Source organism: Melopsittacus undulatus, chromosome 3, assembly GCF_012275295.1.
Source record: "Melopsittacus undulatus isolate bMelUnd1 chromosome 3, bMelUnd1.mat.Z, whole genome shotgun sequence".
Taxonomy (NCBI): domain Eukaryota; kingdom Metazoa; phylum Chordata; class Aves; order Psittaciformes; family Psittaculidae; genus Melopsittacus; species Melopsittacus undulatus.
This window is the reverse complement of record NC_047529.1, coordinates 55,879,423-55,896,242: the sequence shown is the minus strand read 5'-3', so window position 1 is coordinate 55,896,242 and position 16,820 is coordinate 55,879,423. Positions and strand designations below refer to the sequence as shown.

At 35.2% G+C, this 16,820-nt stretch overlaps 1 protein-coding gene across 2 annotated transcripts in view; it reads left to right on the top strand.

The window, feature by feature from the left end:
• Positions 1–16,820, top strand: part of ASCC3 (activating signal cointegrator 1 complex subunit 3) — a 265,394-nt gene that overhangs the window by 83,244 nt on the left and 165,330 nt on the right. For both annotated transcript variants that reach the window (XM_005145089.3, XM_034060883.1), the window contains exon 11: positions 15,817–15,981. In XM_005145089.3, the coding sequence (XP_005145146.2) occupies positions 15,817–15,981 (165 nt within the window). The remainder of the gene's footprint in view (positions 1–15,816; positions 15,982–16,820) is intronic.

Sequence of the window (16,820 nt, the reverse complement as noted above, 5' to 3'; positions counted from 1 at the left end):
TAAAACTCAGAGGCTTTCAGACCTTACAGGCCTCAAGCCAGTAAACATGTTATTCTTATTTGATACCTCCAAGTCCAAGAGTGGTTTGTCCTGGTGAGCAGGGAGTTAAAAGTGGCAAGAGGCCTGTCGGATGAAAAGTAAACATAAAAATGAAGCATGAAAGAGGTGGATGCAGGAACAGGTGACCTGGAAGGATTTTAGTTACTGTTGTAGCATGAATGGGCAGGGTTGAGGTCCCGGTGATCCTCTGTTGTGCAACAGAGTGTACCTCAACAAGTTTGCAGATGGTACAAAGCTGGGAGCAGTGGTGCTTGGATCAAATGGTTGTACAGTCATTAAGAGGGACCTTTACAGGCTAGAGAAATGGGTCAAAAGAGATCTCATAAAGTTCCAGAGTTAAATGCTGTGTTTTGCAGAAGGGTGGGTGAATAATCCAGTGAAGGCTGGGGATTGATAAACTGGAAAGCAGCTTCCCAGAAAAGATACAAATGTTCTTGTGGATAGCAAATTGAACATGAGGCAGCAGTGTCCCCTGCAGTCTAGGCTGCGTTCAGAAGTGTTGCCAGCAGCTCAAAGGAGGTGATACTGCCCCTCTGATCAGCTCTGTTAAGACACACCTGGAGTGCTGGGTCCAGTTCTGCCCCCCCCCCATTGTGAGAGGAGTAGGGACATAGCAGAGAAAGTCTCACAAACAGCCGCAGAAGCGATTAAGGGGTAGGAACATCTGACACATGAGGGGAGGCAAAGCAAGCTGGGGTCATTCAGCCTGGGTATAAGAAGGCCCAGATAGATGTGATCAGTTTGTATGAGTACATTGTGTATTTGTGTGAAAAGGAGGCTGAGCAAGACCTTAGCGGTGTCCAGTGAAAGGACAAGAGGCAACGGGCACAAACTGCAATACAGGAAATTCTCACTAAACATAAGATTTGCACATTTTTTTCTGGGGGGGTAGTCAGAAACTGAAGTTTGTCTCGAAAATTTGTGGGGTCTTCACCTTAGAGGTACTCAAAACCTGACTGGACAATGTCTTGAGCAGACTTCTCCATGTAACCTTATTTTGAGCTGTAGGTTAGACTGCAAGATCTTCAAAGGTGTCTTCCAACCTTATCCATTCTGTGAAAATCAAGTTTATTCTATTCTGATGGATTTGCCTTTGTGATTATCATGAGTTAACTCCAGTCAGCAAGTAAGCACCATGCCTCCACTTGCTCATTCCTCACCAACCCTGTGGGATGGGGAGAACTGGAAGAAGGTAAAACCCATGAGCTGAGATAAGAACAATTTAATAACTAAAATAAAGTAAAATAACAATAAGAATGGGGGGTGGGGGTGGAGAGAGAGAGAGGAATAGAAGTCAAGAAATAGTTGCTCACCACCCACTGGTTGATACTGAGCCTGACCCAAGCAACTATCAGTCCTTTCCAGGTAACTCCCGCACAGTTCATATACTGGGCATGACATGCTGTGGTGTGTAATGCCCCTTTGGTTAGTTTGGGTCAGGTGTCCTGTCTCTGCTACCTCCCTGCTGCTTGTGCCCTCCTCACTGGCAGAACATGAGACTGAAAAGTCCTTGATCAGGGTAAGTGCTACTTAGCAACAGCTGAAACATCAGTGTGTTATCAGCATTGTTCTCAGGCTAAAGCCAAAACGCAGCACTGTACCATCTACAGCTTTATCCCAGCCAAAACCAGGACACTATTAGTTACTGCATGTATCAATAAAAGATGAGATGGAATCATTTTAGACACCATTTTGCCTGTTACAATGTTCCCATATAATGGTAAAAGCTGACATTTTGTCAAATTTCGGATTTTCTTTCCAGTGATGGAAGGCTAATAAGCAGTATGCTTTTCATATTTTTCTACGTAAAATTAAGACTAAAAATGATAAAATACATTGTTGGAATATTAAATTCTGAAGTACAATGTATCTTAGTAAGTAACAATAAAGAATGCCTCAATTGAAGTTCTTTAATAGCAAAGAATGTGAAATTGAAGTACTTCATAGTATGAACTAACTGCTCATCTGCATATGAATTATTATTGAATTTATTAAAAACACCAAATAAAATATTACTATAGGGCTTTGTCTCCAAGGCTTTTTTTGGCACTGAGGATGTAATCTTCAGTAAAACTAGTAGGAATATAATTTTCAAGAGTGTCTATTAGCATTAATATTTTATCTTGAAGAACTTGGAAGAATGATTTACTTCTGTTAGTTTTAATGGTCTTTTATAGCTGAAAAGGTTCTGTGCAAAAGGAATCCACGTCTTTAAAATTACTGAGTAACTGTTTTGCTCTTCCAAATACTTCTTTTACAGGATAAAAAAAGCAGTCTTGTATAGTTAATGCAAATGATGCATTAAGTTAGACCCTTCTCCCAGAGTACAATTTAAAGGTACTCAGAAGTCCAATTATCTTTGATTTAGATGTAAAAATTGCAAAATAACAGCTGTGCCTGCTGAGTGAATATTCCTCTGCAAAAAGGTAGCTTATTTGAACAGAGTTGAGGACAGGTTGCTGAGGGAATGTTTGCCTCTTTTGGCTCTTTTTCAATTTTAAGTGCTTCTGGTCAGCTGAAAATGCAAGTAAATTACAGAATGGTATCAGAGCAATTTAGAATTTATAACCTCTAAGTTGTCATTTTGCATGTTACAAAATATTTTAGGTTGTTTAGCATCTATTGTGTCTATTTGTGGAACACAATCACATTACATTTCAAATTAATACTAACAAAAGTTTGCAGCAAATCTTGATAAATTTGACTACATTTAAAAGTGCAGCTTTTTCCATACTACATTACAAAATTTTTTGAGTCTTTGATGCTAAAGAATCACTTTACATGTGTAACTATATTGAAATGTACTGTAATTTACAGTAGAATTTTAGTATGTAACAGTATAAAGTGTCATTAGTATAATACTAAAAGTATTTTATTAGCATGAAGCATATAATCTTATACATTTATAGCATGTAGTACTAGCAGAGTACATACTAGTAGTATATTAAACTTTTAATACAGAGTAGTATTAGAATATATTATTTAGGATATATATTTGTTTAGAATTGAATTTTGAAGCGTGTTTTGCAATTGAAGTTTTGAGGATGTTTCCCTTGGTATGAATGCAATATTAAGTGCAGTTACATATCTCAAAACTGTACAAAATTGCATGAAAATTAATGTCTTTCTGTGAAAACAGATGCAATATATATTCCATCATTGATAAATATTGGTCTCATTTGGTCTTACAACACGTTGATCATGGAGCTTTCCAAAACTTCCTGGTGAACCTCCTTCAGGGCATATCTGTCTTCTCTCTTAGAAGATTTTCTTATTAACAGAAATCTATTTTCAATATAAATCTTACCCAAATTTTATTACCACTTTCCTTATCTGAATGTCTTTCTTCCCCAGCCACTGCTGTTTGCTTTTTGAAGACTTGCAGTTATCTCTGTTCAGTCACGTTTATTTAGCCTAAGCATCAATTCATTTAAATTTTTCATAAAGGTCGTGCTTCATTTATGTTTAGTCATTCTCATTTTTCACTTCTGGACTCTTGGTTTGCACTTCTTGAATTAAGTTGCCCAAAACATAATATATTGCCCCAAGGTCATACTGCTGCTGAGCAGAGTGGAAAGTTTGTATAGCATGTCCAAGTAACAGCATTTCTGTTCCAAGGCTTCATTTTTTGCAGCAGTGGAGCCTTTTTTGTTCATATGCTGATTGATCTGCTCTTTTTTCCCTGTCCAACCACAGTCTTGCCAGTTGTTTTACATCTTGTATTTGTTGCAATAATTATTCCTAAGGGTCAGATTAGTCTATTTTGGCTTTAGCCATATAAGAACTAGGTAACTAGCTTAGACTGGTTGCACAGACTTGTAGGGAGAAGACCATAAAGACTTCTAAGGCTGATTTGTATTAAGATGGATGATATGAACCAGCTAGAAGAAAGCCAGACAACTAGTTTAGAACTTCTAAATCAGCAGGTAGGAGAGGCAAGGTGAATCTCAGCCTTGGTGTAAAATATTGAAATTGCATTACTGACTTGCATCCATTAATGTGTCTGTTCCTTAACTTATTAAGGCATTTTTAATTTCTTAATCGATACTCCAATGCATTTACAGCTCTGTGCAGCATAATAGCAGTTGAAAGTGTAGTGAGCATAGTTTTTAGCCTCTTGTTAGGATTACTCAAGAAAATATGCAGTAGTATTGGGGTAGATAGACTCCTGTGGAACTCCATTTGGTTTGATCCTTTCATTACAGCATTGAACTGTTGGCATTTCCTCTGAGTGCTTAAAGGATCCTGCTGAAATCCAAAGAATGTGCTAGTTTGTGGTTAATATAGCTGAAGAATAAAAATCTGACAATCATGCCATAGGTCAATTGCAGTCGCCTTCAAACTGTTGTCATTAATATTAGCATGCATAATTTTCTCTGAAGTGTACATAATTTTCTTTGGAGTGTAGACTTGAAAGCAAATTTCATGAAATCACATCTGCATGGAGGCAAATGCTGTTTGGATTGTCATTTTGTGAACAGGTGTCACAAAATTGTCTTTTAATACGATATCTGTTTAACATCAGCATCTTAGCCAAACCAAGAAACCTTTCTTCCTCTTATACATTGCCTCTGAGTCAGTGATTTGCATTGATCCTCAAAAAAACCTGGTTTGAGATAAAAAAACCCCATGACGTGCTTCTTCTTACATACAAATCTGTCAAAGAAAATAAAATTGTTTAATAAAGGTGTGTTAAAGGATATTGGGAACAAAATGTCACTGTTGCAATCTGATCTTCTTTCACATAATATTGGGTCAATTCACGTTTTGGGGTGATGCTTTACAGGAGCAGAACAGAGGAGAAAAAGAATTGCCAAGAACAACTGCTTATTGAAGAGCAGTTCCTCACTTTTAGAGGGAAAGTTATCTCTGTGTTCTAGAGAATAGGTATTTGATCACTGTTGTGGGGTTTTTTTCCAAATTCCAGGAAAAAGAACATGGTCTTTCTCTCCACCACCACTCCCCCCCCCACCTGCTTGCTTTAAAGTAAATAAGTAAAAGGCTATAATTATGCCAACACAACTTATTCTGAACTTTAAATATTTTCAGTTTATGAGAGATGCAGAACCATTGTGATAAGCCTTAAAAGTCTGCCAGTGCTAATACATTGGAAGAACTGGTAGTCTTTTATCTTTGTCTCCTGAAGCCGTGCAGCCCTAAAGTTTTTCTGTGGAACAGAGGAGGAATGACTTTGAAACCCTTTTCCTTTCAGCTTTGGGAGAAAAAAGAAAAGAGTGGAAAAAAAACCAAACCAAAGCAAGAACAACGAAGCAGACAAAAAACCCACTGACCAAGCAGCAATATACTGTTGTTTCTTGGAAATGTCTAAAAAATGTTCTCATATTAGTTTTGCCTTATAAATTCTTATCTAGTAAACAAACTATCAACTTTAACCCATATATTGCTATAATGATCTTTAAAAATATACACAAATACATACTCATGTTTTATTATTATTTGGAGATATCTCTGTTTTATATAAAAAAAGGGGCTGGGAGAGAAGAAAATGCAAAATAACACTGAGAAGACTTGAAAACACACAGGCTGGATGCAGTGTCCCAAGAGACAGATACTTGCTGAAAGTTGTCAGATCTGATTAAGGGAGCTGTTGGCATCAATCAGACCTGACAGTAGTATATCAGAGGTTAGTACAACTATAATTAGTGAACTGATTAACAGCAAAGAGGAAGAGGGTAATGTTTTGAATCAAACTCCCTTAAAACATTTAGATCATTATTTAAACTTGAAGCCTGAGTGGCTAATTATATCTTCTACAATATAAGAGCTAAATTTCACAAAGCATGCAAGCTGTTCTTTTTCATTGTGGCTGTTAAAATAAGATTTGTACTGACTACACAGACTGGTTTTCCTAGAAAAAAAAAATACAGAGAGCAGGTGTTCTTACTACATTATTCCTCAGTACAGCTATTGTGATCCTAATGTATGTTGTTTTCCACAGTTTCTCCTTAGATTAATGCACCTACTTCATGTGTAAAGCTTTTTATTTTTTTCAGTGAGAATATAAGAAACAGCAATGCTTTCACAGCAGCAACAAAAAGGAATTTTCTGTCCAATTCATCAGCTTGACTGGTTGTACTGGGTGTCGTTCCCATTTTGCCTTTGTCAGAGTCTCTTCTGATGTTTAGAAGTAGTGTTGGAACTCACAAATTAATTTTGTAATTGCTGGAACAGCCAGGACTGTGCTGAAAGCATACAATTTTAAATCTTAACATATGAGCTTAAATCTGTTAATCGTAACTGTGATGCTGAGTGTACAACAAATAAAACAATATTGAAAAAATCAGTTCAACAGTATGTGTCACATGTATTATAAGTGTCTTGCTGCGCTTAGGAGGTGTGCTGAGACGTTGTGAATTGGTTGCCTTTTCATTAGGTGAGTTAGCTGGGTTCTGTAAAAGAACTAAACTATCATGCGTTCCTAGGATTAAGTTACAAAATAAAACATGCTGAACAAAGTTAGGTTTCTTCAGTAAAAAAATCATTTGTCATTTTAATGAGTTCTGGGTGGTAGCTGTTACAGTTTTTGTAGTTCCCTTGTTGATTTCTAGACCTGTTGTTGATTGATTATTGGTGTTAGCTTTGGCAGCTTACTAATTGCTGCTAATATGCATCAATATAAAGTACTTCTGTAAGTCTTTCTAACATGGAAAGCTCAATCTTTCATGCATATACTTTTGTAAGAATAGTCTTATTATTGAATGTTTCTAAGATGCTTTTATATATGTGTTTGTGATCCTGTATTGCTCTTACTTTAGACCACAAATTCATGTTAAGATTTGATATAACATCATCTATTCACCCAAATAGCCATACTGCTCATCTGTGTATGCTTTGTATTGTAAGGTGTCTCTTACTGGAGACGTAATTCTGTTTTGACTGTTTAAAACACAGCATCAGATGGTTGCCTCTGATTTATGAAAACCAAAATATTTGTATTATTTTTTATTACTTCCTGTCTTCCTACCTCAAATTCTTGTTTTGAGTTGCTGCCTTCTGTTTTACTTTGTGTGTTTATTCCATTCCCTGCCTGAGCTCCAGTTTGCATGAGGTTTTATGAAATGCTTGCACAACTCATGCACAGTAAGAGTGCAATAAAAAGAGGAATAAAAGCAGCATTATGAAAGTGACTTGCAGGCTGCTGCTCTTGTAACGTATTTTGATGAAGTTTTACTTCAGACAGTGCCAAAGTGGTGAAGTGTCCCTCACAGAGTGTGATATCAGGTATCTAATACTAAAAGTTGTGAGAAGCTCCAAAGCCTCACTGATTAGAAGGGAAATGTTTCCAAACTGTATAAAACCTCCAGCATAGCAGCTTTCCCTATGCAACTGCAGGATATGCTGCGTTCCAGTGAGAGGCTCTTCTGAGTGGATGTGTCTAATTGAGCGCAGGTTTCTGTGTCTCTGTTTCTGCACAAGTAAAGCTCTTGCAGTGAATTTGCTGCCAGAAGAAAGCATCAAGATAAATAGTTAGAGCATGAATAAACTGTGTAAGTTGCACATGTACCTTTGCCAAAAAGCTGTCAGAAGATGAGGAGTGCTGGCTGTGACTGAGCAATCCTTCCTCTAGAATCAGGCACATATATTCTTAAATGCTGTTTTCAAGTGTGGTAAGAGGAAATCATAAATGTGTGTAAAGGAGTGGGAGAAGAAGAGAGAAGAGCAGGGGCAGGGTGAAAACACTAAAGAGGAAGTTATATTAATTGAAATCTATGTAAGGATATCTTTGAGAGATTGTCTTTGAATATTGACAAGAAAGTAGCAGTGGCTAGAACAGGATTCTTTATTGCTGTCCATCTATAATGAATCTCTAGGGTAGAAAAAAATTTGGTACAGGTACTAATTGAGAGAAGGGCTGGTTCCATGCTTTCCAAAGCTTTTAGATCTTTACACCTTGTATTTTGTACATAAATCATGTTTTTTCTTTAATTGTATATACAAATGACAGAGGCCTTAAAATCATTTCTTCCGGAACATCATCGAGGCACTTTAGAAAATACTACTTTTTGTAAGTTTAGTGAATTCTTATATTTGGAATGATGCTTTATTTCATCACATTTGATTTCAGTAAAAGAATTATTTGATGAAATAGTTTTTAGTCATATGTAATCATTGGTTTATATTGTTAAAAGGCAAATTTCTGAAATACCTAACATGCATTTTCCAATGGAGAATATATATCCAGTTATTTCTAGGCCGGTTTAGTTTCTTTACCTTTCCTTAGTTTTGTCTGTGGTACCTTCAATCAGACTTTTTTATGCTAACAACAAAACAAGTAACTCCAGCATCACTGGTCATTGCACAGAAGGAGCACTGGAGGTAGCCTTTAAGAGGGCAGATACTCACATAGCCACAGGCATCAGCTAGTTTTTATAATAAGTTTTGGTTTTCTTTTTTCTTTCCTAAGGCCACTGAAATATTAAAGAGGATTACTTACTAGAAGGTAAGAAAGGTACAAAGAAATGTTAATGCAAAATGGAAAAGATATGGCTGTTAAGAGAATAAAGTAAATAGAAGAATGAAATTACAGTGGAAATGTGTATTACTTGTTAATTTAATCAGTGCTTTGAGAATATTGTGAATTCCACAGAAAAAGATAACATAAATGGAGTATTTGCTGCTTATTTAGCAGCTATTCTAATGATTTTAAAGCAAAGAGGAAGTGCTACCTTCATATAGGTACGTTAAATACAAAAATATTTCTTTTGTGCTGCAGGGGTGTGATGACATATGGTCACGAAATGTTGTGAATATTGATCCGTCTTTGGGAAGAGAATTTAATTTTGGAAACTTCCCATAACAAACAAGTTTTATTATTGTGATGCAGAAGCCTCTGGGTTTGTTTATTGTAACCTTGAGCTTATTCTACAACTTTGTTGTAGAAAGAATGATAGATATTATGTATGTATGCAGTGTATGCAGTAATACAAATTCAGACTTACAGACCAAATGTTTGAAAGTATGTGTGTGTACCATTGTACATATTCATATATGATGTCCTCTGTTAAAGGAAGATGTTGAAACTATGTATTAGTTCGTGCTACTACTGCTCTGCTTATAGTATGGCAATGTGCGTGCTTATTCTGGAATAATGCTGGTACTCAGAATATCAACACTATGCAGTCTAAGTACGAGGCAATTTTCTACCTTTTATGTTCTAGAAAGCTACATAACCACATATTAAAATACTATGTTATCATGCACAGGGCATGGGAGTAAATAAATGATAAAGAATATTAATGCTTTATTAGAAAGGACTTGCATACTGCATTTATTAGTGCAGCATAAGAATGTGTGTTAAAATTCTTATAGCCATACAGGATGATGATATTTTTGAATCTATGATGAGACATAGGTATGTTTTAGTAGAAAAAATTTTGTGTACCATAGCAAATGGTACCTTCTCCTTTCTAGGTGAGAACAATTTGTTGCTGTGGGTGATTCTTTTAAGTAATGGTCATGTCTGAATGTTAAAATTGACCACTATTGATAAATGTTAGTCCCGATGACAGGTATTAGCTGCTTCTCTGAAAAAATCCCCCAAAAGATGTTTTCCCCAACATTTATGAAAGTTGCACACCAGCTTGCCATCTCTAACAGTTCTTGGCATAACATTTGAATGAGCCTACTAATAAGACAAAAAGCAATCAAACCTTTTAGATTACCATGATTCTTGGAAATACTGTACATAAAGAACTACTGCTCATCATTTGTGAACACAGTAGCAGGAAAATTAAAACACAGAAGAGCTGAAGAAAAGTGAAATATTTTGGAGGCAGAGCAACTGCTCTATTTGTGCAGTTGTGAGAGATTTCCACAAAAGATTTTGGGTTGTGCATCCTTTGTTTTGGTGCTTCAGACTTTTCTACCTCTTTTGCCGTGTTTTTTATTTTTCTATTCAGAGTTATTCATCAGTTCAGTTTAGGGTAGTCCTCTGTGATTGTTTTACTGGCAAAGTCCAGTGCCTGTAAGATTGACAATTCTTTATTTGGACTTAATATCTAATGGTTATACCATTTTTGTAGTTCCACAAAAGCCTTTACTCATACTCACTTTGTAAAAATTATTTTATCGAACAGCTCACTGACAGCAATATCTATGTTCTGAGTGGCACCAATTACAGCAGACTAGTTTTCAATCTTCTGTTTCTGCTGTTTGTTGGGAATGTTTCATTTTTATTCTCAGGAATGTCCATTAAATCTCTGCTATAAGAAATATAACAAAGTCTTTCCTTTGCAATCTTTTCAGCAATTCATTCAAAAGTCCTGTATTTAAATAATAGTCGAATTCTGTTTATCATGTGCATTAGGAATAAAAACTTAAAAAAATCTGTTTGAAGATAAATTGCTAAAAGTGTGTTTGGTTTGTATTTACTGTCACAATATACAACCTTATATAAACCCATTGTCAGTCACAAAATTAAGGTTGTTATCAGGTCTGATAAAGCAAAAACCTGAAATGAGAACATGTTTAAAATTTGCCATGCATGCCTACTTTACTAATGATGCCTTACCTTTCAGAAGGGTTTGAACAGATGTAAGGTAGACTGTTTTAAGAATCCTCTTTTAAGGTAGCAGGGCAGGGAGAGTTGAATTTACTAACCTGATGAATCTCTACCAACTGTTCTCCCTCTTCTTTGTAATCATAATGGTATATTATCAAAACCAAAAATGGGACACCAGTCCTTTTCTCCTGTCATCCCAGTTGATATTTAACTTGAAATCCAAGTAAACCAGTTCTTTATACATTTTGTTGTGACAGTACCTGGCACACAGAATGATACAGGTCTTTTCTAATTGTTTCCTGGAAATCATAGTAATTAGGAAGTTATCTGTGGGTTTTTTTTCCTGATTTTTGATTTATTGTTGTATGTATGAAAGGGACAAAAAGTCAGCTAAGTGACTTGCAGGCTAAAGTGGGTAAAGAGAGGAAAAATGTTCTTGAAAATGGTCTTGAAGAACTTAAAATTTAAATATTTTAAAATATTTTATGAAGTTTGGTCTGAAATATTTTTGTCTGTGAATGTACCTGTGGGAGTGGGAATTTGAGAGGATAATCATAGCTTTACTAGTCTCAGAGTGTTGCAAAAATTGCTCAAGCAGAAAATAGTTACTAGTCATGTGCAAATGTGTTTTGGAGAACTTAAAGCAGCAAAAAAATTCAAAGGATTGCAAGTGAACTATTGAAAAGGTGAACCTGCAGGCTGTGCCAACTGCTAGAACTTAATGTTGGACTCTAAGAAATTAATGGAAGATCATTTGATTTCAGCAAGACCCTAAGCCTTTCCAGACTAAGAAGAAACACCTAAATCCAGCAACAAACCACTGCATTTTATGATTATATGATTTTTTAACTGTGGTGAAAACTTAACTGCCTCATATAGTGAAGTCTGGCTTCTAAGAGTACTAAAGAGAAACTGACAAAAATAGTTAAAAATTATGCAATTATAGAAAAATTAATTTTCACAGTCATTCAAAGTTTTGTCAGTTGACATGGAAATTATCAGCTAGCGTCATCCCTGTTGACTCCATTTTTCAAAGTGACTTTTTTTTGAGTTCTTACCAAAACATTATGCAAAGTACTGTTGGGATAGGTTAAATAACTCCAAAGGTAAAATAAATAATTTTGGTTTGAAAGTTTTTTTGGTTTGGTTTGTTTTTTTATAAACTGTTAACTTTTTTGATATAAAAGTAAAATTGAGCAGCAGTGTTCACCTAAGACAAAAGACTTTGTGATAAGCCCATGTTTTTCCTAGTAGAAGTAGACGTGGAATAGTTACTAATGATAATCCAAAAAGCACTGGAAAATGAGAATTGTATGTGTGGAGAGAAATATAAGTTGACAGTAGAAATATTGACAGTTAACCCATTTCTATTCAGCCATACCCTAATACAAAAGCCAGATTGAAATGTCGTGCATGAGTTGCAGTTCATTAAGCAAATGTGACACTTTATCTTCTAGCTATTTCAATACTGAAAGAGGTGAAGTGGCAAAATAGCAATATAAATGAACATGCTTCTCAGTGTGCTGATAACTCAAGTCAAAGTAAAAAGAAAAAATATTAAAAAGATGCTTCAAGGCTTGGTTACTGTGTCCTTCTCTTGCCCCCAAACAGAAAGCAGAATCCTTTTGCTGAATCTGAGTTTTGAATTTATAACTTTGTGGATAAAATACATTGTTTCTGAAAATTAATTATAAAAAGAAAAGCCACTACTGCATTTAAAACTAATTATGAGATGGATCATAATGCTGCTTTATTATTTTGATTGAAAAAATAATTGTTAACATTTGCTGATTATCAACATTTTCTTTTAGCTATTTTTAATTAGCACATTACATATTTGAATTCAATTTATGGTTTTAGACCACAGAGATGATTTGGGGGGTTTTTGAAGGAGTTTTTTTCCAACTATAATTTTTATCTGCAAAATAAATATAAGAACCAATCACATTTTCTGGCCAGACATTCTCTGGAGATCTCTGGTCTTACTAAATAAGACAGTATATCAAATATAGCTTTTAATTAAGGTCATTACTTTGAGTTTTAGGATAGGATCAAAGTAAAAGACCATTATAATGAATATGTAGTCATCACTTAGAAACAGAAAAATTAATGATACCAGTTTAAATATATATCCTGATAACATGACTGACATTAAAAAAAAAACCCTGCGATCTGCACATTGCCAATTTAGATTTAGCAAATTAGCTAAGTAGCTTGCATTTGTAGTATTTCACACCTTAAAGTCTTAATATGCATTGCTAAATATATTTCCTCACTGTTTGCTAATTAATGTTCTGTGGAAGCACAGCTGCTAATTTTTTGTGGTTGACATGGCTCATTTTAAAGTGATAACAGTTGCATCTGTAGTAGTGTTAATAAATTATGGTCATACATTTTTACACCTACTATTTTCTACAAGCATTTGAAAAATCTGTATTTGCTAACAAAATGCACCCAGTAATATTTCAACAAAACATAGAAGCACCCCTCCCACCCCACTATTCTCTCAGTGATATTAGCGACTTAGTGAGTCATATGTTAAGTTTTAATTTTTGCAGGACAGTCTGTAATATCACAAAGTCTTTCCAGGAGTAATTCTTGGTAATTAGTAAAGACTGATATATTCTGATGGTAAAATAATTGGACTGGAACAATATTGTGAGGCAGTGCAGGGAAAAGTATTTCTCTGAGGAGAATATATATTATCAGGATATATCTTGTAGCAATCAAGTGAAGAAGACAGTGTTTGTAAGTGCATGTGTTCTGTAAGATACACTTTTTCTAATATTCTGAAAGAAACACAGGAGAATGTATGCAATCCAGGAGGTTCCTGGAGTGCATTGATGAGAACTTCCTCCTCCAGGTTATAGAGGAGCCAGTGAGGAGGGGGCTTCTTGGGGATGTGAAGATCAAAAGCAGATGACTGCAATGACCATGAGATGGTGGAGTTAAGGATCTGGAGAAGGAACAACATGCTCACAAGCCTATACTTCAGGAGAGCAGACTTTGGCTTCCCCAGAGATCTGCTTAGAATAGTCCCATGGGATAAGACTGGAGGGAAGAGAGAGGAAGACAGAGCCAGGGTTTATTCAGTGATGCCTGGTGACAGGACCAGAGGCAAATGGGCACAAACTGAAACACAGCAGGTTGTGTCTGAACATGAGACACTTGATGAGGATGACTAAGCACTGGCGCAGGTTGCCCAGTGGGGTTGTGGCGTCTTCAATGCTGGAGATACCCAAAAGCTGTCTCAATATGTTCCTAGGCAACTAGGTTTTAGCTAGCCCCACTTGAACTGGAGAGTTGGGCAAGATGACCTCCAGATCTTGCTTCCAACCTCAACCATTCTTTGATTCTGTAGCTGTGAAGTCTGTCAAGCTGGGTTTCAAAAATGTTGAGACAGCAAAGAATTTATTTCTAAAAGCTGTTAATACTATGCTGGTGGTATTTAATGTAATTGAATCTTCTGATGGGAAGAAATGTCCTTGCTCAAATTTGGAGAAGCAATTTTCATAAAGGTTTTGTAAGTCTGCTAGTTCTCTGTGTCTGCTTTTCTTAGCCAGAGCCTTGAAGCATTATTCATAATTACCCAGTGTTTTTACACCTTTCTTTTCATAATTTCTGTGCTAAGAAACTGGTTTTGGTGGTGCATTAATGTGTGCTGTTTATATACCTCACAGCATCACATTTGGAAGCCACCTAACCTGTCTTGATGTTTGGGTTTTTTTGTCAGTCTGGAATTTAGTGCAGCAATGTTAATTTTTCTTATTTGTTCATTGTGTTCTTACAGGCAAGATTTTGTTTGAGAAGAAAATGTCATGAAACTCATATTCTCTTGGGTTTACATTATCTGGTTGAATTTGAGATTGGATGCTGATAGGGTCTGGTAAACTTTTAATTTATATACATTTTTAATAATCTACCATGGCTGCTTAGAATATAGCAAATGCTGCCTAGATAAAAACAATGGGGTGTGTGTAAGCTTTTGTAGGGGCTTTCTAGTATATTTGCTGTCGCAGCATTATCATCTATAAGATTGAACTGTGTGTCATCTTAGTAGTGTCTTATTTCTGAATGTATAAATTTAAGAGGAACCTTTATTTCAGCAGTTCTAATTTCTTTTTTTTGTACAGTAAGTGAGGTTGTAAGGTAAGCTTTGTGCCTGTTCCAGGAATCTCTAGCTTTGATGGACAGTGATTCATTATATTTGTTATGAATAGGCAATAAATAATTGCCCTTGAATTATAGTCATAACTTGCAGGCAAGTTACTACTGAATTTATTACTGAACGGGTGAGATTTATTTCTAGGGGCATTTTATACTTAGCAGTTAGCACCTAAATAAAATTATTTTGTTGAATAGTTCAGGAGAAATTTGCATTTCTATTTAAAACAGCTGCTGAGAATCTTTCGGAGCGAGGAATGAGATCCTTTCTTTGAGTGACCACTTTGATTTTGAATTTTAAAAAACTGCTTTCTAAGATTGTTGTGTTAAGATCAAATAAGTATGCTGAGTATGTTGTCGGTGTGGGGAATGGAGGATACTACAATTCTGTGGCAACTGTAAATTGAATGTACCTCAGTTTTATCTCTTCAATAGTCTGTTACTTAGGGATTTATGCAAAAAGAGAAGCCATTGCAAAACCATGCAAGAAATGGCACTGTAATAGGGACTTACCACTGACCTATGTGAAACAATGAAGTTCGTAAACTACCTTTTCCAGAACTTGTGGAAGTTGTTTAATCTGTTTTGCCAGTGCAAGGATCAAAATATTAAGATGTGCATCTTGAAAGTGTGCCTTAGAGAGGAACCATTTCACAGGGTGGGGTCCTAGGTGCTTGCTGTGGTGTGGTGAAGCTTAGAAATATTTTATTGTAGTTAATTTTTAGTGGGACATATATATCAAGTAACTCACACGATTATATAATGAGTTGATTCTGAATAACTGTCTCATTGTTTTAATGTGGAAAATGTGTACATATGATATACAGTAACTTGAAGTTATTACTTTATATTACTATAATTTCCATGCTGAGTACTACTAATGACCATCCAACACATGTAGATGCAGCAAAGTGTGGCTGCATCATATAAAAAATAGGTAAGACTTAAGATAGTTTGTTAAGTTCTACAGTGCATTTACTTGCTGTATACAAAAATACTGGTTTTTAATAAATTTTAGTCTGGATTTTTCTTTGTAAATGCTTAATATTTTGTTTTTTCTGTTCTACTAGATGCTTGTGACTACTCCAGAGAAATGGGATGTTGTGACAAGAAAAAGTGTTGGTGATGTAGCCCTCTCTCAGATGGTTAAACTCTTGATTCTCGATGAAGTTCATCTGTTACATGAAGATAGAGGACCAGTACTTGAAAGTATAGTAGCACGTACTTTACGACAGGTAAGAGAAAAAAATCTCCAAAAGAACTGTATTTTCTTCCAATAATAGATACATTTTGGTGCTTTTACACTGAGAAATTCTTGGACAATGAAATCAAATTGCTTAGACAGTTTACAATTTGTTTTATAGCTATTCTGTACTAAAAGAAGATTTTTGTCTTCAATCATCTCTTCTGTATTAGATTTCTATCAGATTTCTAGGGTACCTAATTTATTACAGAGCTATTTCTTAGTATTTATTTACATTATTCATTTACTTACTCTACAAGTAAGAGCAAAATTAAACATTATTAAACAAATAATAATCAGGTTAAATTTTTAACATAACCCACATTGAAAGTATTTTCTTATGAGGAATGCTGATTTTTATTTAGCAGTTTTGCTAGAAGAATTTTTTTCTTCTTTTTTTTTTAATATAGTGTCTTAAATCTAGGTGAAACTTTCTGCGTTGCTACATAATTTTTAGTTTAGCATAATTGGTGTTCCCCCTCACACACTTTAGTAATACTTTCTAAATGCCAAGATTTAAAATGGCAAAAGGAGAAAAGGATGGGTGTGTGGGGTTTGTTCTTTAATCTTACACGAAAGAAGGATTGAGTTAGGCAATAAATAAGATTGGTCTCAATGGTAGAATGTGTATTTGCAAGAAAATAAAATGTGGAATTTAGGGATGAATCAAAAGGGTGGAATTAAGATGAATATATAATGGTAAGGAGAGGATAGAGTGCTGTTCTTTCGTGGGGATTTTTTTTGGTTTTTTTTTTCTTGTCATGCAGAGCAAAAGTATGTCAATACAAAATAATCTGTAACAAATTAAAAATAAACACAGTTGGTATTGTT